The sequence below is a fragment of the Eubalaena glacialis genome, chromosome 2 (assembly GCF_028564815.1).
Source record: "Eubalaena glacialis isolate mEubGla1 chromosome 2, mEubGla1.1.hap2.+ XY, whole genome shotgun sequence".
In the NCBI taxonomy this organism is placed as follows: domain Eukaryota; kingdom Metazoa; phylum Chordata; class Mammalia; order Artiodactyla; family Balaenidae; genus Eubalaena; species Eubalaena glacialis.
The window spans coordinates 8,650,150-8,671,865 of record NC_083717.1 but is presented as its reverse complement, the minus strand read 5'-3'; the positions used below and the strand labels follow the sequence as shown (position 1 = coordinate 8,671,865).

The window sequence follows — 21,716 nt, the reverse complement described above, 5'->3', positions numbered from 1 at the left end:
GTAAAGAGGAGGCCTTGAACTGAGCTCTGGGACACTCCAGCGCCCAGACCTCGGGCAGATGAAGAAAAACCATCAAGGAGGTTGGCAGGAGGAGCCCTGACTGTGATGAGGAGGAAAACCTGGAGGATGTGCTGTCCTGGATTCAAGTGGCAAGAGTGTTTCCATGAAGGACGCCAGAGGGATCAGCTGTGCCCATTGCTACGGGTAAGTCACATAGCACGCGAACAGAGAATCAACCATCGGATTTGGCCTTGTGGGGAGGCATCCTTGACCTTGACAAGAGTGGTTTTGGTAGAGTGGGAGGAATGGAAGCATGATTGGAGGGGGTTTGATAGAAAATGGATGAATGAGTGAAAAACAAAAGGAACCTACTCTTTTGTGGGGATAAAAATGTATGGAGAGAAAAATGGGGTTTTCTGATTTAAAAAAAAATCTTGGTGCAATTGCACACACACGGGCCCTATCAGCTAACCTGCTCGCTGTTTATACTCCTGAATTGCAACCCAGGTCCTTCAGCTGTTACCTGAACAGATACTGACGATGCTGGGGGTGTGATTTTGTGCAAGGCAGAGAGGTTATACCTCTGCACGTCCTTTCACCTTTTCTCTGCCATCTCTTTGACCAGGCAGCTCCTTGAATGAGAGATGAGCGAGAGGTCCCATTTACACACTTGCTGACCTCTTATCCATGGGGCTCATTTTACTCTCTTCCTTCTATCTGTTTAATGCTGGTGACCTCATTTCCCCTTATGTCGTGGTCGTGTGCCTGTTTGTTTAGTCCACGAGAATGTAAGGTTTTGAGGACCTGGACCCATCACACAATATGGAGTGAATGACTGGCTTCAACAGCGGGCCCCTGCCTGCTTGCTGGCCCACATCAGGGGTTCTCTGATGTTCCTCTTTTTAGAGAGAATTTCGTGTCTGAGCCTTTTTGAACTGGTATTCTGGGAGTAAGGAAGGAGAGGCCTGGCTATTTCTAGTGCTTTCTACGGCAATCAGGTATTTACTGTGTTCTCTAATAACCAAAATAATGACTGTTTGGAATTGCCTTGTTGACACAACGTAAGGGGAGTGCGTGTGTGTGCATGTGTGTGCTTGTGTGTGTGTGTATGGGTGGTGAGAGGTAGGAAGGAGTGGGAAAGAAACGGGAATGTCCCAGCATCCTGTGGGCCAGCTGCTTTCACGTGATAGAGCTTAATAGGAGATAGATTTCTTTCCTGAGGGGCGACATATTTACATGGAAAAGGCTTAACGGAAGATCCTATTTGTTTGCAAGCAGTGTTGATCACCTCGGTACAGAGGCCCTCATTGCTTTGCCAAGGACAGGCTCAGGAAGTATAAGATGCTGTCCTGATGGGCTTGCTTCCAGACGTGCTTCAAGTTCTCAATGGCTTGTTTCCATTTTTGGCAGGGGTTAACCCACACCAGTGGCAAATGCTTCAGCAAGGCTTTCCATCCCGGGATGCTCTTGGCTGCCAGATTTCTAGTTTCATGCAGTGTGGGTTAGGGGGCCAGGGATGTAGTTGCAGCAAAAGCTCCACTAAAGTAAGCCAGTCACCGATTTGACCATCAGTGTGGGCTTTTTGTACCTGCGGGCCCAGCGGGCTGTTGCTTTGGTGATAGGATGTAGAGGGTGGGTGACAGGAGTCTGAGCTGTGGTATGAACAGCGGTGGTGGTAAAGAGCCTGAGCTTCCTGCCTGGCTCCCCAGTTGGCCCTTTCTGTCCTACACAGAACCAGGGACCACAGGGGACAGAGACGAAGGACGACGACCTCCAGAGCCCAGACGCCCTCAGTGTTTCTTCCACGTGGCACTGCTCTGTGGGAACAGTACCCAGCCTAGCACTTACTGCACACAGGTAACTACTTGTCATGAGCAGTGATACAAATACTAAAATAGCATCCTAGCAAAGGCTGACCTCTCATCTCAAATCCTTTTTGTAGTAGGAGGAATACCTAACTAAGAATATATTATCTTTGTATAATTAAGAAAGGAAACTAGAATAAGAGAGAATTAGCCTCTACTAAACAAACCAAGCCTGTCTACATCATGGAGTAAGCCACTGAGACTATCATCTACATAGACTGACTTTAAAAAAGGAGCCCGATGGGGCACAGGCAACTGAATGACAGATCCCCGGAGTATGCGTATTTATCACTTAGAAACAAACAGAATGTCCAAGAGGCAACTGAGATCTTTTCATTTTGAAAATGCTTTAATAAGTGTTGACAACACTGTTTTGCAAAATGTAAAGGTACTATACAAATTCTTAATACAAAAAGAATAAATTAAAAGCAGATTTCTTTTTAATTCTGCAACTTTGTCTACAACATACATCTTTGTCATTGATTACAGTTGAACAGAATCCAGTAAAATCATTTTACATGCTCTACAAATCAGTTTCAGGAGCAACCTAATCCTTTCTTCCCCATTATTAAACTAGAGTCCATTTTACACGACTTGTAATAAACTATTGACATTAATGTATATGTAAAACTTTACACCTAGTTAATTAAGCAGTAACTGGTCATCTGATAGCACCTGGATGGGGTTTGCTATATGTAGAACTAAACTAATACCGAATGAAAACAAATTGGAATTTGAACGGTTTCAACACTCACCTGCATATGATCAAATTAGAAAAACCCACCTGTCTCACAACAAAGTCTGACGTAGGTGTTTTCATCAGCCTTCTGGCTAAACAGGCAGTTTCTTATACGTATCCAAAGAATCCAATAGGGGCTTTATATCAGACCAGGGGTTTCATATTTCATCTTAATTTGCTTTAAAGAAATAGGGATATATAAAGAGTTTGCCAGTGCTTGTGTACAGTAACTATATCATTTCCCACCACACTCATCATTAACCACGTCAGTCTCAAAGGACCAGCACTTTTATGTACATCCTGTAGGAACTGAACGCAGCTCAACAGTAAAACCTGTTTTACTTAATCTCCGTCTTTACTACCAGACCATCATACTGTTTGCCTGAACTGTAATTCTGCCCCTCTATCCTGCCTCCATTCCTTTCTGCCCCCCGAATCCCACACCCAAGTGTTTAGAAAGAATTTTCGTCTCTCAGTCTTTGTAACCCAACTGGGCTAAAAATTTGATCCGACTGACTTCAGACTTGATTTCAAACTACTATCCCTGTTGTATCATCCGCAGTATGTAACCTTGTCACCGCGTCTATTTCCCTTTTGACTTTTCCTCTGGGACAGAGTTCAGTTTGATTATTCATGCATCTGCTTTTGGGAGAAAGAATCTGGCCTAATACAGAATGTTTCCGAATGGGGAACGAAAATCCTGCTGTTTGTAGCTCTGAGCATCAAAATAAGAGCAACACCCCTCCCCGTGTCAATCCCCAGAATCGTTTAGTATCATCATAACCAATTTTATTTACCCTGCAGGGTTTACCCCTAAAGCGTTCTGTGAATATTAATCCCTTCCGCAAGCTGGTATCACCAACCCAGCTGTGCACAGAGCCAGGGAACCCCGGCCCTGAGCCGTCCAGCCTGGCCCCAGCTTGCTGTGCGCCCCCAGGGGCCCCACGGTGCTCTACAAGCTGCAGCAGGGGCAGCACCGTGGGTATTTACTGATAGTTCATTTTAACCAATGCTAAGTGTCCATTCTTACCCTCCTGGTCTGGTAGAGTCTATTGTTTATTCTTGGATTACCTATACATAAAAAACAAAGCTTTTTCTTGTTACGCTAAAGCTAACTTCAACTCTGCTTGCCCACAAATCTCCCCCACCCCAGCTCCTGTCTCTGGCTGTCCACTGCCTTTCCAGTAGGAAGTCATTACAAGTGAGAAAAGAAATGTCCCCCCCCCCACCCCGCCACTTGCGCCAATAAGCACAGCATCCCACCCCTGTGGAGACCGTGTTTGTGCCATTTGAAATAACCCAACTACGAGTGTGCACTTGTTAGTATTATAAAAGTATTTTTGAGGCCTTTGAAGATTGATGGCTTTCCAGTTGTGTATTAAGCATAGCTCAAAACACATGTAAACGTGCAGCTCCCACACACCTTTCTTCTCTCTTCCTTTTTTGGTACCTGCAGACCATCGTGACACGTCAAGGTCGCTGATGATGTCGTAGGCATATGGGCCCTCTGGGAGCTGATATAGTTTTTCAACCCTGCTTTGCCTGCCAGCTAGTAGACATGTGAGTACAGTCTTCCTACCTAAGGGCATAGTTGGGTTCCTGGGAGAAGTGACACATTGGTAACCGGGTGCCATCGGATCTGAGCTCTTTGTCACACAAGTGCTAACAAACAAAATGGGCTACGACAGTTAAACACTTGAATGGATCGCAATGTGCTTTTTCCCTTGGCTTCCCATAAAAAATCAAATGAAACACCTTGTGAGAAAAAAATAGGATACACTTTTACTGGTTGTTTTAATGAGAGAGAACCACTTTTGGCAACCATCACCTTACGTTTCCTACAAATCCGCAAAGGAAAGCAGCTTTGTGTCTTGGGCTGAACCCCCCATGCAGGCCGGGGCTAAGTGGACACTCCGCTACTCCCCGTGGGTCTGTTCTCCTTGGGGTCCAGACTCGTGGAGATCCAAGTCAGCAATGCCAGCCAGGGGTCCCCCGACGTGGCCATCACATGGGGTTAGTTTTCAGGCTCTCGATGGCGAGGGGTGAAGAGGGGCACACGTCACAGATGGTTGACTTGCACGTGTGGGATGCAGTGGCAGTGGAGAATTTAAAGGAGATCTCATTGCAGAAAGAACGTCTTCCTCTTGGCCCCTCTTAATTTTTTGTGTGTGTTTAGTTTTTAATTTTTTAAAATCTTTGGCAGCATAACTGACTGTGATCCTTGGATGCATCTCTGACGTGTTCAGCTTCTGTTTCCGTTCTCCCTGCTCCCGCAACAGTCACTCCTCCCAGGAAGTATTTCAGCTGTCCGCTGAATATTCCCACGAGGCGTCTTCGTCACCAAGTGCTTGGTGGGCCTTCAGGGGGGCCCCAGCTTTCACAGTCTTTCTGGATCGCCCTGTACTTAAGTCCCCTCTCCTGGTCTCCACCAATGCCACTAGCCCACAGGAATCCAGGCCAGCCAGCTTCCCTGATGGTTCCCGGCCAGGGGGGCTGTCGCGGCAGGGGGGAGCCACCAAGGTGCCGTTGAGGATTGGTGCCTGGCTCTCTGGGCAAGGGAGCCAGGGGACACACAGTGGGACCGGAACCTTCCAGAATGTCTCCTCAGTCAGGTTGTTGGAGGGTGAGGGGGACGCAGAGACAGGAGAAGAAAAGTGCTGAGGGCCGAAGCTGGTGCAGGGTGACACTGCGTCTGGGTAAGGCAAATGAGAGGCAGTGAGGTGATCTCAGAATGGCGTCGAGGCGGCCAGATTGAGGCCGGCTGGCTCACACGAGGGTCCCGGGCTTGGCTTTTTCTTGCCCGTACCACTGGACATCAGCTAGTTCCGGATAGAGGGAGGAATCCAGGAAACAGCTATCGTTGTAGCTCCTGCAGGGAATCCAAGGACGAGAGGAGACGGTTAGGGGGGAATGTCACTTAGCAGTCTGCGTTCAGAAGTACGTGTTCATAGGGGGCCGATAATGATCACTAGTCTTCCCTGTTCATAAGGAACCAGGCCTGTGACAAGGCTGAGTGTACAGCCGGCCCGCGCAGACGGGAAAACATTCACACAGAGGGGACCTAAACCTTGCACAGCTGTGGAGGGAAACGGAGCTAACACTTATGCGGTGGTCCTCAGGCTCGGCTGCATGTGGGAATCACCCAGGAACCCCCAAAACGCTCCTGTCCGGGCCCACCGTGGAGATGCTGGTTTAATTGGTCTGGGGTGTGCTTGAGTGTCAGGAGCTTTCACATCCCCCCAGGTGACTCTCCCATGCAGCCAAGGCCCAGAACCCCTCCGGCTGGAGTCCGCACGATTCTTTTTTTTCCTCAGAACAGTGGCTTGCTTTGTCCTCCCTGAGATCCTAGGTGTAACCAGCGTCCCCCAGATTTTTATTCTGTCCCGGAAGCACATGCGAAATGGCAGGTTTCCCTGTAGGGAAACTGAGGTGATATTTTGAATGGAGTCTTACTGCTGTTTATTTGAAATAACATGTATTGTTGTGTGATTATCAAAAAAAGTATTGAAATTATATAGAAAAGTGTATAGAAAAGACTTTGTAAAAAAAGACTTGCAGCTGTGCGTCACGACGCAGGTTGGGTACAGTTGTCCCTTGGTATCTGCAGGGAATTGGGTCCAAGAGCCCCCCCTGGATACCAAAGTCCGAGGATACTCAAGTCCCTGATATAAACTGGTGCAGTACAGTTGGCCTTTCGTATCTGTGGGTTCCTCATCATTGGATCGGAGGGCCAGCCGACTGTATTTGTTGGAAAAAACCTGAGTATAAGTGGACCTGTGCAGCTCCAATCTGTGTCGTTCAAGGGTCAGCTGTGGTTTTTACATATCAAGAAGCAATCACATGGATATGCTGATGCCCATGATCATTACTAGCCATCATTATTAAGGAAAACGGCCCCTCCCCACTGATCCTAAACTAGCTCTTTCAGGGCTAAAGATCACACTTCATCTCAGTGAATCTAGGAATGGGCTGGAATTTGCCCAGGAGGCGCCCAGACGCTGGTTAATCAGCAGCCATGCAGGCCCGAGGGGATGGGGTCCTACCTTCCTCTCCCCGCCCTGCTGGCCGCACACAGCCCCTGACGTGGGCATGGCTGACCTCGGTGCCCTGTGCAGGAACAGCTGCAGAGCGGCCTGGATTACCGCCTGTGCTCTTCCTTTGTTTTGAGCTTTTACTCCTAGTAACTTCTGAGTGTTCATTTGTGCTGATTCCTAAAGGGATGAAACCTGTAGGCCTTTAACCACAGCCTTCAGTTTTTGGAATAACATTCCTGGGAGGGACATGGGTCTGTGCCTCTGAGTTAGTAGGTGTGGGTTTGTTCAAGCTGGGTTTTCAAGTTTGACCTCCCCAGAGCACACGCCGTTTTGGGGGTAGAAATACCTATTTGGAAACAGCATCAGGACTTTCCATAAATGTCAGAAGATGATTTCCTCCCCTGCCGCTGATCTCCCCATGCCCTGCGCTACCGTTATGGTTGTGGACGGGTGGCAGGAAGAGACTCAAAGAAAAGCAGGTTTCAGGAGTGTCTTCAGCACAACCTCGTGAACCAGTTTATGACTGAGAATAAGCCATCATCGCCATTTTTCTATTTGATTTGCTGATTTCTCTAGGAACAAGTGGATGAAGGCATTCTGGATTTCGTGAAGGTTTCTCATCTGGCTTTTAAAAAACCCATCAACGTTGGAAAACCCAAGGCCTCTGTGAGCATACCATGGCCTTTAAAGAGAGTCCTGTGCCTGGAACCCCTGAAATATATACTGGGGTTAATACGCTTAAAGGTGGCTTCAGAAGCAAAGTAACATCAAGGCCCTAATTCCGGAACTGGCCCTGCCCATCTATCACTGTCTTCCGGTGGTAAGTAGCTGATTCCATCCTACCCACCCTGCAAACTCCCTCTCCACCCTGATAAAACTGACCTGTGCCATCGTGCCTGAGGGATTGAGAGACTTTTCGTGGCAAAAGGTGGTTGGACCCCATGGTGGACGTTCGCTGTTCATCGGGGGACAGTCGCTCCCTAACTCTGCGTCGTCCTGGTGGTGCGTTCCACCAGGGTGTCTGCCCTACCCTCACTGAGGGTGGCCAAGTGGCCCAGGGGGGCCAGAGTCCTCTAACCCCAGTCACTGGTCAGAGACGGGCAAATGCCCGAGCAAGGCCAAGCAGCTTTCACACCACAGGGCTGTGCGCTTCCTCCCGAGGATGTGACCACCAGGAGCAGGAAGTAGAGGCAGAGATGGAAAGAGCACGCAGGCTCTGTGTTTGCCCGCAGCCATGAGGCAGGTGCGACCATGCAAATCCCACTAGTTTATAAAAGAACAGTAGAATCCAGATCATGTTTCTGGAAGCTGCAATCAATTAAGGTTACCTGCTCAGTTGTGGAGAAGACACTTCAGGTTTTTCATTCACCTGAGCTCCAAAGAGCCTTGCTTTTCTTTTTTCCTTCTGATAAGAATTATCTCCCCGAAGTTTGCGTTTCTAAGAGCTGGCCTAGGTAAGAGTTCCTGGAGGAGACCAGGTGGAATATTCACAACTCAAAAGCACAGGAAAAGAATGGGAGTTCCTCCAAGAAGGACTTGACTTTCCTAAATCCAGTCTTTTACAATGTCTGCAAGCCTTTTGACATGAAGAAGGGATGTTTTGGGATTGATAAAAAAAGGATAGGTGGGCTTTGAATTGCTTCTAGAGCTGCATTTCTGTTCTTGTAAAGACTAGGTTTGTAAGACAAGGACAGTTTCTAATTCCATAAGGAACTGGGTTGCAACTTGAATGAATGAAGCCAACAAGATCTTTAAACTTTGAACTTGTTTTTTTAACAGTGGTGGCAGCCATGGGATCCAAAGGAGACTTCTGATTTCAAGCTCCCTCCTTTTGGTTGATCTGTCCGACTTTATTCAGGACTTAGGCAAGGACAGATTGTCCTTCTGGTGAGTACTCTTTTGGTTTCTGAATTAGAATGCACTTGGTTCACACTCAAACGTGTAGTTTTCCTGAGAGCAAAACTAAAACAAAAATTGGAGGGCATGGGTCAAACACCTAACGAGAGACAACTGTCTCCAAAGCACAAGGCTCCCGGGTAAGGATACGGTGGTCACAGCCAAGCAAGGTTCACAATAGGTCACTGGCCACCTGCAGGAAAATTCCATGTAATGAGACCCCCTGGTCATGGGCAAAGGCCGTCCACCAGGACAAAGAAGTATCCTGTGAAAGGCAAACTGTCAAACAATACCCAAGTCCCAGCCCTAAGCTCACGCCTTAGGCTATCGAGGATTTTTTCTTTGTTCTAGGAAAAACTCTGAAAATGGGATCCCAGTCATCTAAATGCTTTAAGGGTGCCCCCCCCACCCCGGCCTTAGGAACCACGCCCAGCAGTTTTGTGTTAAAAAAATTTTTGGTCTGTCTGCATGCACATGGACCAATCTTACTGAAGACAAACTAAAATGGCAGTGGTCACCATGAGGAATGTTCCAATTAGCCAAGACTGTTCACTTCAGAAGTGCACCCGAAAGCAAGGGCTCCCAAATCAAACAAGTGGAATGGGATACCTACTTTAATTGGCGTGAGGAAGCCTCCAAAAGGCTTCAAAATTCCCAAATAGCTTCACTGAAAGATTCATTGCAAAAGGATAATAAAACAATTATAGATACAAGAGATACCCAAAATAAAAGACTGTAAGACTGATGTTAACTCCTACTCTCCCCTCTCTCCACCTTGCCTCATTATACTCGTCCTCTGTCTGCACTGTCTCCCCACTTTGAAGAGACTGCATGACTGTAAACAAAAGCCCATCAAGTTGGTGGCCTTATGGACACTCCCATATCTACCCTCAAAGAAGGACCCCCATTTGGGCTCTCCCAGGGTTGATGGGACTCCATGGATTCTCCTGTAACTGCTACCAGTTATTCCTTTCAACAGCCAAGGGGAAACTAAAATTAATGGAAAACCTTGCCAAATTCTGGTAGATTAGTGGAGCTATACTCTCTAAACCCCAGTTGTTCCAGAGCCTGCAGATGGGATCCTGGTAAATCTGGCAGAAGCTGGAAGGGGTGAGAATTCTGACCAGAGTCAGCTCTCCTGAATCTCTGTTTGCAGTGCCCAGTTGAGAGAGAAAGGTAAATGTTCATGTCCCTTCCTTTCCAAATCCAGACCCCATTGGTTGATCTTTCCTCTTCCAGGGACAGCTGTTGCCTTCTTGTTTGTCTCGTTTTATGTCCTGAGAACTTGGCTTGGCACCGTCAGGTTGGGCAGCTATAACAGAAATGTAAGTTGCACCTTACATTTGTGGCTGAGGTCCTATCGATTAGTGCCAGCCCTCAGGGGAACTAAGTCTTTCCTTCTTTTGGTTATCTTTGGGAGTGGCTCTGGAGCTTGGGAGAGTGGTGTCCTTTGCACCCTCATTGGGAATGCCTCTTGCATCCATGGGGTCTTTCAATATGGCCAGGAATATTTACTGTTTGTCCCCCTGACAAGATATTTAAAAGGATTGTTTAAATAGCTCTATGGTCAGAAGTTGGCCAAACTGGAAGCTGATATACAGAGCCCGTTAGGAACTTTTTAAAGTCTTTGTCCCCTAAGTCAAAATGAAGCTATGTACCCAGAGGGAAAGAAAAACATTCCAAAGACAAAGCTCTAAATCTAGAGCATAGGAATCTCTTGAATTCCATCTTAGTTGAAGATCTTCTCCCTGATCTAAAGAAGCAAATAGAAGATAATGCAGTTGGATGGGCTATGATGTCATTCACGTTGCAACCCAACTCCCCGACTGTCCTTGTCTTACAGACCTAGTCTTTACAAGAACAGAGATGCAGCTCTAGAGGCAGTTCAAAGCCCACCTATCCTTTGTGTCAATCCCCAGACATCCCTTCTTCATCTCAAAAGGCTTGCAGACATTGTAAAATACCTGGATTTAAGAAAGAAAAGTCCTTCCTGGACGAACTTCCATTTTTTCCCTGTGCCTTTGAGTTGTGAATGTTCTACCTGGTCTCCTCCAAGAATTCCTACCTAGGCCAGCTCTTAGAAACACAAACTTCAGGCAGGTAATTCTCACCAGAAGGAAAAAAAGATGGGGAAGGCTATTTGGAGCTTAGGTGAATGAAAAAATCTTAAGTGTCTTCTCCACAAATAGTAATGAAAAGCGTTAGCCATCTGAGCAGGTAACCCTACCTTACTCCAACTTCCAGAAACAGGATAGGATTTGGATAAAACTGTTCTTCTATAAACTAGTAAGTTTTGCATTATTGTACCTGTCTCATGGCTAAAATTTTAAAACAAAAGCTTTACGATCTCTGCATCTGTCTGTATGTTTATCTATGTACAATTGTATATTTGTAATGTTTTTCTACCTCTGAGTGGTATTGCCAAAATTAATTTGCAAAAGAGCATATTTAATTGGCTTAAAGAAAAATAAGCGATTATCAAATTAAGTATTCTAAAACTCTGAAATACAGAAACTTAACCCAAATGTTTTTCAAGTTCGCATGATCTAGGAAAAATCTTTAGTAAATAAAAGCTAACTTAAGTTTGTTGGTTTAATTAAAGTAGGTATGTTAAATATAATGCATATGTACAACTTTTATTCTACCTGGGTTTATTAGTCAAATAAGTTCACGTTAATCTCTATTACAAAATTTGTCACCAAGGACGAGAACTTAAGATGTTGGCTAGCTGTTTAATGCCTCGAGAAATTTTCATGACTAATCTAAACAGAATTGTTAAGAACAAATGATCTGTATGTTTCTCACTGGGTAGAAGCTTTCTCCTGTTGATAAGCAACTGCCTCTTTTGTAGCAAAGAAATTACTTCAAAACATCATCCCTAAAGGGGGCACCCCCATCATTTTTGCATGGTGACTGAGGAACTCATTTTACTGGCCAGGTAATCCGAGAACTCTGGAGAGTCCTTCTTATGCTATACAAGCTGCATTCAGGACTAGGAGAAAAGACTAATGACATCATTAAAACCCAATTAGGAAAATTTCCTGAGACTTTGACCAAGGTGCTGTCACTGGTCCTTTTGCATCTAAGGTCCTTGCCTTTTGAAAAACCTAAGCTCACTCCCGATGAAACAGTATCTGGCAGACCCATGCATCTGCTTCAGTCTCCATACTGTGACCCTCAAATTGCCCAACAGGACCTATTAAAAAATTGCTAGTCATCTATTCTCTATTCCTCCTACAGGTTAAAAAGCTTATGCTGAACAAGATTACAGCCTGACACTGACACCCCTCATGACCTACTTCCTGGAGAATACATCTGCTTGGAAAAAACCCCAACTAAAGGACTCTTGTGTCCCTCCTTGGAAAGGATCTTTTCTGGTACTGCTCGCCAGTTCCTGCACAGCTAAACTTGAAGGCATCTGGCCCACCTGAAAGGAGTAACAGGACCAGGATGAACCAGCAAAGCCACTGGTGATCTCACACTTAAGATCTCCCAGCACCAGAAGGAGGCGACATAGGACAGCTATCCCAAGACAGCGGGCCAGGCCTGTATAACTGAACTTGATTTCCGCCACTTTCCTCTTTACTGTGGAAATCACGATGGGGGAAGTTAACCAGACTCCTCCACTGATCTGTTTTCTCTCCAGGTTGCCCGTGTCTCCCAGGCAATTGCCAAGGGAGGTAACCTTTCAGACTCTGTATTTGTCATTTAAAACTCTGATCTGTCTGTAAGGTTGGAGACTCCCTGGTCCTTCCTGTAACCCGATTTTTCTTCTATCAATCAATCATCCTTAGTGCCATCATAAGCAACAGCTGAAGTCCCTTCGATGTCAGCTACAGAGTTAAACTTTTGCAGCCCGGTTTCCCAGGGCCTTACTTTTACCTTTCTCTGATCATAACTCTCCTTGCCCAATTTGACACAAATATCTTGTAAACCGTAGTACATTTGTGTCCCCATGTTCTTATGGTTATCTAAATCAGATTTCAAAGGATTCGTCTCTTACCTTATGAGAGATGTTAAACTACTTAGGGTTTATTGTTCAGTTACATGGGAAGCATTGCCAACTAAGTGATGATAAATCTTCTTGGGTTATTTGTATTTTAATAACAATTATTAATATAATTAAGTGTTCTAGAAATTGTGTGAAATTCCTAGAAATCTGATATGTCTTGGTATAAGGTTATCAGTCATAATTCTGGTTATCTTAAAATATTGTCTATCAATCAGAGAGATAACCAAATTTCCTTGTCAATTCCATTATAATGAACTCTCATCAGATCTTTAGCAATGGGCATTTTTAAGTTCTTTTGTCATTTACAGTTATTGTTTTACTCTGATGCTTTTGCAAAGGTGAGATTCATGGCAAGGAACCCACCAAGAACTCTTGACCACCACATGGCTGCCAAAATCACAAGGGGTCAAACCTTGGGTACATATTTCACAACTGATGAAGGCTCCACCTGACTTCTGGTCCCGTGCAAAAAAGCTGGAGATCTCAAATCAATCAAACCGACTAGCAAGAGAAGTAGCCACCATCGAGATAGACTGCCTCCTCCCAAGATGTCAGATCAAGAACATGTCTTTCCATTCTTCCTTCCCTCTCTGACCATCCTTTTCCTAATTCTCACACTGTGAAGGTTTTTTTGATTCTTGCTGTCCCATCTTTTTTGCTTTGCTCTGGCTTGGAAAGATAATGCCATTGTTCACATACCTAAGGCCGTTGCAAAGGGGGGAAATCTAACCTCAAAGACTGTTTGTTTGTTTGAATTATCACGATGCCGGTGATTACACTGTTCTGTCCATCGCAAACTGCTCCCTGATTTCCAATGCCTCCGTTTCTCTGGACCAAACTCAGCCAGCCCAGCTTTCTGTTGTGTCCCACTCCCTAACCCTGGGGATCTGCTTCCTTGTCTCTGGTTAACACCCCGGGGAACCCTGCATCCAGGCTCTGTACAAAGAAAGGGACACAAGGCAAGGGAAACGAGAATAAAACCACCTGTGCTGTCTACAGACCCTTCAGGTGTACTGGCCTCCACGGCTGTCACCTTTTGGGGCCCGAGCCACAGACGGAAACAGGAATTACCGGGAAGCATTCAGTGGTTCAAAATCTGCTTCCTTTGGTGCAGCCCTACTCCGCCGGCCAGGAGCTGATGCAAATGAGGCCACGACCAGGAATCTCTCCTTACCTCTTGAAGATTCCAGAATCTGCTGGTAAAGCAACAGCTGCCCAATGAAAATCCCTAGACTCTCTGGCCAAAGTTGTTCTTGATAATAAGAGAAGCCTCTGGTTGATTATCCTTTAGCTGAACAAGGAGATGTCTGTGCTGTGACCAACACCACTTGCTGCACCTGGATCAACACTTCTGGGGAAGGTGAGACTCAGCCACATAAGATTACTGAACAAACCAGTCACTTTCTTAGGCCAACAAACCAGCCAACGGGATCGATCTTTGGGGATTATTCTGCTTATAACAGTCACAGCAGTCGCCGTAGTGTGCTGTATTCTCGCAAAAGCTTTAAATGCAGCTTTGCAGCCACTAGCTACCAAGCAGATGATCTCCCTCAGAACAGAACGTCAGAAAAGGAACAAAGAGAATGACCGACTGAAAGACCGTGAACCCAATGCCGTGACCTGTGAAGACCACACAGAGATTCAGCAAAAAAAAAACGTTAAGAACTCCAAAGCCATAGCTGGGAGTAGCGCTAATGCCTTAAATTTTGATCACTTCTCTTAATTAGCCTCAGAGTCTGATGAAAAGGGGGGAATTGTTAAAAACAAGACAGCAGACCCAAAGTGAAGTCGCTTAGGCTAGGTTCCGTATCACCAAACCAAGACTTGACTTTATAGTTTCAGCTCCCCCAGAAAGGAATCTTTAACCAGTCAAATCGGGACTCGCCGATCAGCACGAGGGAGGGCGTCCGCCCAACAGACCCCTGCCGTCCCCTAACGGAGAGTGACTGGGCTACAGCCAACCCGCTTTTTCACTGGTGTAACTCCCTCGTTCCTGCTCCTTTCTGCCTGCATGTCTTTCGTTTTGTACAGCTCCCCAGAGCTCCTTTCTATCTGCTGGACTGGATGCTGCCTGATTCATGAATCACTGAAATGAAGCCAGTAAGCTCTTTCAAATATACTCAGTTGAATTTTTTTAACACCATCTTCCTCTCAAAGGCTCAGCCCCTGTTTTCCGAATCCCCCATCTGCCAGCTCAGGGCACTTGCAGTAAAAATTGTTCCACGTCTCCCCGCTTTGGTTCAGGATCTTGTCCTACCCTACTTTTCAGGCTGAAGTCTCTCTCACTCTTTCTCTACAGCAAAATGACACTCTGCTGTTCTCCAGACACCCCTGCTTGTTTCTGCATCTGTGCTGCTTTTGCCCTTGAACTGGCCTCCACCCTTCGAGCCCCCTCCTCGCACCCCGGGCCTTGGAAGGGATCCCTCTCCCCTTGGAAACCTTTTAGCATTTTGTTTAAAGTCTCAGGGCATTTAATACGTAAGTGCTGCAAGAGTCATTTTTTGATTGAATAAACTTACCACTTTTTGTTTTTTTTTTAAGCCACTTCTGAATGGTATCCTTTTTAGTTAACGCTTGAAATGCTCTTAATGTCAATACCTTGTCTCCCCCTGAGGAGAGGAACCAGACCAGGTGTTCATGTTTTTATGCCCACTGTAGCAGGGCTTTGCAAATTCCAGCGTGCATTTGATTCACCCAGGGATCCTGTTAAAATGCAGATTCGAATTCAGTATGTCCAAGAGTCTGCCTCCTAACAAGCTCCTGGGTGATGGTGAGGACGGTGCTCGTCTGTGGATCACGTTTTGGAAAGCAGGGCCCTACGGCACTTGGTAGAGTGCACGGCCGTCACTCACACTGGGATGAAATCGTGGGTGATCAGGTGGCTCTGGACCAACTCAGTCTGCCCTTGGCGCCTGGAGATATAAACTGCACGATGCTGTTCTTTTCAACAAACACTGAGTACTAAAACCCGTAAAAGCTTCTACAAGTTCTGCATGTACGAAGAGCCTGGGAAAGTCTAAACATATTTTGTGGTCTTTTCTGGGAAGTAGCACTGGGGATATCTAACAAACACACACCTGATGTAAAAACATACATATAAACATCGACTTCCACATGTATCTAGAAATAAGACATGAAAATAACGGCTTCCACACCACTCAGATGTTTCCTTCTGGAAATTATGATACATACGGGCAAAGGCAACACAGATGCAGCACATCTGAGATCACAGACTCACGAGCAGTGAAGGGGGAAGGCTGTAAGAACGAAACATGCCCTTACGATACCTCTATTCATCAGTACTTTGGTGAGTTGGAGACTCAGACCCATCCATAATGGGCGAGTTTTCTGTTGCTTCTCTGAACAAAGGAAAGCAGAAGGAAGAGAGGTCAGGTTAAAGAGAGGGGCTGACACAGACACGATTAGTGGCTTATTAATGCATTGGAAAGCCCAGCTGATCTATGCACCCAAGCACTGGTGACACATAACACAGGCCTCGCCCAACTTTCAGCCCCCTCGTGGGCGTCAAAGACCTCTTTTGTTAGGAAGGCAACCAGGCTTTGGCACTTTTGACCCATTTCTTATTTTCTTATCACATCACAGAGAACAGTTATTGTTCGTTAATGATAATTCAACTCAATCTGATAAAAGAGTTTAAGGACCAGAATTCCTTTTTGTTTCAAATTGGTCTCAAATCCTCACTAGCTGTGTGTGATCAAACATAGGCATGTTCCCAGATCCACTCCAGGGGAAAGGCAGGTGAGGGGTGCTCGTAAGTTCCAAAGCCTGCTGTCAGTCAAGTAACAATCATGTATTTAGATCAAGTGAGACTGGGTGTGATCCAGAAAATTTGGAGGAGCCAGAAAGACAGCCTGAAAGCTGAAGGTCCTTATTCGGGGTGAGATGGGTTAGCCAGTGGAGGTACCATATACACAGAAGATCCGTCATTCTTTTATGAATCTATCTTCTTGAAACTCTTGGGCCCTAAGCCCTGCAGCAGCTGCCTGACCACACGAGCTAGAGCTGGGGTGTGGATGGCACGTAAAGTAGTGTTATAAGGGTGTGTAATAAGGACGGGGGTAGCTGCTGCCCAACAGACAGACCAGGCAGTGGGAGTGGACACAGAGTACTGGCAGTTGGGACCACAGGGTCTGTTAATTCAAGAGAGTAAGGGGCAGCGTGGGGTGGGTCGGTGATGGATCGTCACACCTGAGTGCGTCAGAATCCCCTGGAGGGCTTGTTAACACACAGACCGCCGGGCGACACCCCGAGTTTCTGATTCAGTGGGTCACGGATGGGCCCGACAAGTGCATTTCTAACAAGACCGCAGGCGATGCTTATGCTGCTGGTCTGGGGTACCACATTTTAAGAACCACTGGCTTGGTGGAAAAAGACGAGGCTTTGGTATGGGCTCACAGAGTGCAGGGCTGAAATTCCAGCACCATCCAGCTGTGCGACATTGGGAAGACACTGATTTTCTCTGAGCCTCCTCTATAAAACTAAAAAAATCTGGGTACTTCCCTTGCAAGATTGCAGTGAGGATTATACGAGCTCAGATATGTTAGAAGCTTCCAGCCTTTGAGTACACAGCAAGCACTCAATAAATGTGAGCTCCCCTTCTGTCAAATACTAAGGCTGAATAAAACCTGGTTTAAAATCGCTAGAGATAAATTTGCAGCAACAAAAAATGTCTGCCAAGAACACAGCCTGAAAGGTGGAGCCAGTTTGGGTCCTGTAGTTTCCCTCTGGTGTAACTCACAGCTGTCAGATTTTCCCAGACATCCCCACGGATGCCCCAGCAAACGAGAACCTGAATAAAGCTGGATAAAGGGACCTCTTATTCCTTTAGCCAATGGATAATGACAGAATGGAGCATCCACTTAGAGGCCACGTCTTAGGAGCAACGGAAGAGGCAGGGATGGTGAGGGGAGCAGGAAGCAGGTCACCTGTATCTGCCGGACTCTTCTGTACATGAAAACATCCTAAGTGTCCATGAGATTTACTGTTCTATGTGGTGTTCTCTGCCTACATTTAAAGCTGAAAAAGGAGCTGAGTTTTGGTTTCATCATTTTACCGTGGGCCACCTCTTCGGGTCTCAAGGTACCCGACCCCCTGTTTGTTGGTTCTGAACAAGGGCTTGGCCGGGACTGAGAGAGAATCTGAGCCTTCTGCTTTTTTTTCCTTAAGAAGCATCCTGACACCAAGACAGTGGACACACTGCCAAGCATGCAAAGCAGCAGGCTGGGGCTCAGGCCGGGGCTCAGGCCGGGGGTGGGTGTGGGTGGGTTCTTGAATCTCTCCTTGGCTGGCCTGGGGTGATCGCAACCCAAGTCCAGTACTGTCTGGAATTCTGGCCAAAGAAGCGCACTCGGCTCCCTCCACATTTTCTGGACCATCACCAACTTTGAAGGAGAGTAGAGAGAATTCACCCGAATAAAGGGACAGCGCCGGAAAGGAGGGGGTGGAAGGTAACAGCAGTGCCTGGGGCTTCTCCGGAGAGGAAGAAGTTTCCAGCGCTGTACATCATTCCCGGTCTCCCAGTACCTCACCCTTCTGCCGATAAGCCCTCTGTCACTAGGATCTTATACCTGCTATGCTCTAACTGACGAAGAACGCGGAGGATCACTGCAAACCAGGAAGGGAGGGTCGGAGGTCTGAAAGGGGAACTCACCCAGTCCGCCAGGTTAGGATGTGGTGAGGGCTGCCGGGGGGCGTCGCTCCAACTTCACTGGACGGCGTTGAGCTTCTCTGGCTTTGAGGTAAGGCAGCTGCGTGTAGGTGGCGCAGAAGAGACACGGGTCAGACACGGGGCAGTGAAGGAGCTTCTTTCCAGAGATGCTGCCTGTGACCCCGTGGCAGGGTCCCCGTGGGAAAACGTCCACCCCTCTCCTCTCCCCACGTTTGGCCAATGACGTTTTCTCCCCCCAGCCGTGCAGCTCCATTCTGAGTCAAGCTCGCTTGGGGCCCTAGGTCCCCGCTTTGCCACTGGGAAGTGGCCACAGGGATGGCGACAGCCCCCACTGTCCTCAGAGGGGACCTGGGCTGGCCTGGCGCAGGGAGGACCTGTTTCTCTGGACACGGCGTTTCCAGATACGGCCCCAATGTTAAAGCTGTTCTTTATTACGAACAGAAAACCTCCAGAAAGTTTCTCTGAGCTTGTGGTCTCTGCCGTTTCAGGCTTATAATTTACCACGTTAGGACCCTCCAAATGGGGCAGGGCTTTTCAAAGCTCATCCAGATCTGACTACTCGGGGCTTACTGATGGGGGCAGGATTTTTTAGTTGGGAAAACCCAGTAGGAAGTAAATCCTACTTAAATGCATCCCTCTGCTTCCTTGGGAATGCAGTCTTTTTCATTAGTCTCAAATATGTTCCAAAAGATTTACCGAATCGCTTTAGGTAAAGCAAATCTACTAGGCGAGCGCTACAGTGTCGACAGAACATAAATACTCCCGACCTGTCCACCCTCAGCGTCTCCTAACAGGGTTACAGGCGGCCATGGTCTTTAAATGGTATACATAATACATTCATTATTCTCAAAATCCTCCTAGGAAGTTGATGGCATAATTCACTGGGCTGATTTTACAGATGACAGAGGAATCTGGAGAAGGTTCTCGGACCTTGAAGTCCACGGTTCTCTCACGCTTGCCTGAACCATATTTATTCCTGTCTCTGCAACTTGTCATTCGGCAATGACATAATAAACGCCATAATAAACGAGTCACCGGGAATCTGGGGAGAGGATGCAGAATCCCTGTGAGCTGGCACACCCGGGCAGCCGGCCGGTCCTTCCTTCTCGCCCGGTTCTCCCCAGGCCCCAAGAATCTCCTTCAGTCCCCCAAAAAGGAACCCCACCCCCCCCACCCCCCCAGTTTCTGTCTATAAGATCACTCTCCCTTCCCTGGATTTTTGCCCGCCCTTAACCTTCTTTCCAGTCACAAGTCAAATCCTGACTTGGACTTCCTTTCATTTGCTGCTCTCATTTTATTCTGATACTTTAAAAATCATTTTTCATTATGTCTCAAAATCCTCTCCCACTTTCTTTCCTACAGTCAGTGTGATGCAGTCTTTTTAAAATTGGCTTTTATCAGGCGATTCATGATCGGGCAGCATCCCATCTACCAACTAGAAAGGCGCTCCGATCAAGTCTCTCATCACCGCAAAATCTCCCCTCTTTGTGGGCGCTAAGATATATAAATGAGTTAGCGTCTGCTGGAGCTGAAAACCCCGCAGGGACGTGGAGACTGCTGGACAAACACTGTTTTTTTTAAAATCATCGTTATTCTTTCTTGGAGACGGAGTGGGAAGGGGATTAACTTAAGGGAGAGAACGGTTTCTTCCATTTTTCACTTGATTCGGTACTGCTCAATGCCCTGAGTACAAGCATATGCGGTAACCCTTCCTCTGATGATGAAAACTTTAAGATGTAACAACGGGGCATCAGAAGCACTTTACAAAAATTACTTTGGTCAGGACATAGCATCATTGAAACGGGATCTCGAGGAGCAGTCTCGAGTTTTCCGTGAAGTCACCAGGGCAAGTCACAGGCAGAGCTCGCCACTTCATTCTGCAGCCGGTCTGCGCCACCTGGGGGAGACACTGGCCAAATCTCAGGGCTTCAAGTGTTCCTCTCCCCTGCAAGGGTACCGCTCAGGTCTCTAACCCACTGCTGTCTCTCACCTACTACTGTCGCCCCCTTCACCAGGGTAAAGGCGCACCTTTGACTGGATAAACCCTGAAAGACACGGACTTCACCACTGCTTGGATCTCCGTCCTTACAAGGACAAGTGGCTGCAGGGATGGTTTGCACCCCGCTGGGCTGGGGTTTAGGATGCGCTGCCCCACCCCTGCCCAGGTCTTCCTCACTCAGCAAAACCTAGGCTAGAGTGGGAGGGGTGAGGAAGGAGGGGAAGCAAGGTCTCACACATCTGACAGCTAGGTTTCTAGAATTAACCGTCTCTCCTTCCTGCCTGCTCTGAGAAAACCTTCAATCCCCACCAGTTCACCTCCAGACCGACCAGGTGCGCGCCGCGCCGACCGCCCCCCCCCTCACCTGACGTGGCCTTGCACATCTGGGGCATCCTGGTGACCCGGCTGTGCGCCACGAAGGTGCTCTGGGAGGAGGCGCTGTACTGGGAGCCGCTGTCCGAGGAGGCGGAGCTGGCGTGCGACAGGCGGCTGTGCTCCTTGTGCGAGGCGCTCGAGCGCTGGTACCACTGGCGCAGCTCGTCCGAGACGGCGGCGCGGCCCGCGCCCTTGTCGTGGGCGCCGCCGTCGCGGCCCAGCGACGGAGTCCGCAGGATCTGCGAGCGCGAGGGCGTCAGGCGGCCCGCGTCGCCCTCGTCGCCGCCGCGCCAGCTCTCCCGGAACAGGCCGCCGGCCGTGTACGAGTTGGAGGTCTTGAACTGCGCCTTGACGCTGTAGTGGCCCTCCTGGTCGCTCTCCAGGCTGCGCACCACCACGGGCGTGGCGCCGCCCTCCACGTACAGCGGGTACTCCTTGATGCGGTACTGCGAGCTGGGCTGGCTCTGGCTGTGCAGGTAGACGCCGTGGCCGTGGCCGTGGCCGCCGCCGCCGCCGCCGCCGCCACGCGCCGCCAGGTTGGGCATGCTGCCCGAGTTCGCAGCGCCCAGCGCGCCCGCCGCCCGCTGCCGCTGCCGCTGCCGCGCGCGCGCCTTGGACGGCGAGTCCTCGGCCAGCGTGGAGTAGTTGGCGTTCATCTGCGCCGGGTAGTAATGCTCCGAGCTCGAGTGGCTGGTGCACGACGAGCAGTCGTCCATGGGGTCCGAGCCGTTGCTGCTGCGCGTGCGCGGCGTGTAGAAGTCGGGGCTCCCCGTGTCGTTCTCCGAGCCCAGGAGCTTGCCCTGGGACTCCAAGCTGGAGCTCCGGTGCCGGAAGTGCAGGGCGAGGCTGTGCAGCCGCGTGGGGCTGAGGTCCACCGACCTGCGGGGAGACCACGGCGCACTGGGTCGGGGGCGCCCGGGGGAGGGGCTGGCGCCTCGGCGATGCTCCGGTCGTCGGACTCGGAAAGAGCGCGAGGCCGCAGGGCCCAGAGCCTCCCGCAAACGCGCATCTAGGAGAGCGCGTCTAAGGGGGGGGACCCTGGGGATCTAGGTGCTTCCCATTCCTCCCAGGTGAAGACGGGCCGGGAGGGGACGCTGATCCCCGGAG

General features: G+C 48.4%; 1 protein-coding gene and 1 long non-coding RNA gene across 8 annotated transcripts in view; one reads left to right on the top strand and one right to left on the bottom strand.

Annotated features, from left to right (window-relative positions):
- Positions 1–1,833: 1,833 nt before the first annotated feature.
- On the top strand, positions 1,834–7,330 carry LOC133081993 (uncharacterized). The gene is made up of 3 exons (XR_009698900.1): positions 1,834–1,857; positions 4,061–4,164; positions 7,215–7,330. It is a non-coding gene; the product is annotated as an uncharacterized LOC133081993 (long non-coding RNA).
- The window catches only part of FRMD4A (FERM domain containing 4A), a 338,180-nt gene continuing 320,317 nt past the window's right edge, over positions 3,854–21,716 (bottom strand). For all 7 annotated transcript variants that reach the window (XM_061178281.1, XM_061178328.1, XM_061178300.1 and 4 more), the window contains 3 exons: positions 20,599–21,488; positions 18,218–18,314; positions 3,854–5,473 (listed from right to left, as the gene is read on the bottom strand). In XM_061178281.1, the coding sequence (XP_061034264.1) occupies positions 5,371–5,473; positions 18,218–18,314; positions 20,599–21,488 (1,090 nt within the window). In that variant the 3' untranslated portion in view covers positions 3,854–5,370. The remainder of the gene's footprint in view (positions 5,474–18,217; positions 18,315–20,598; positions 21,489–21,716) is intronic.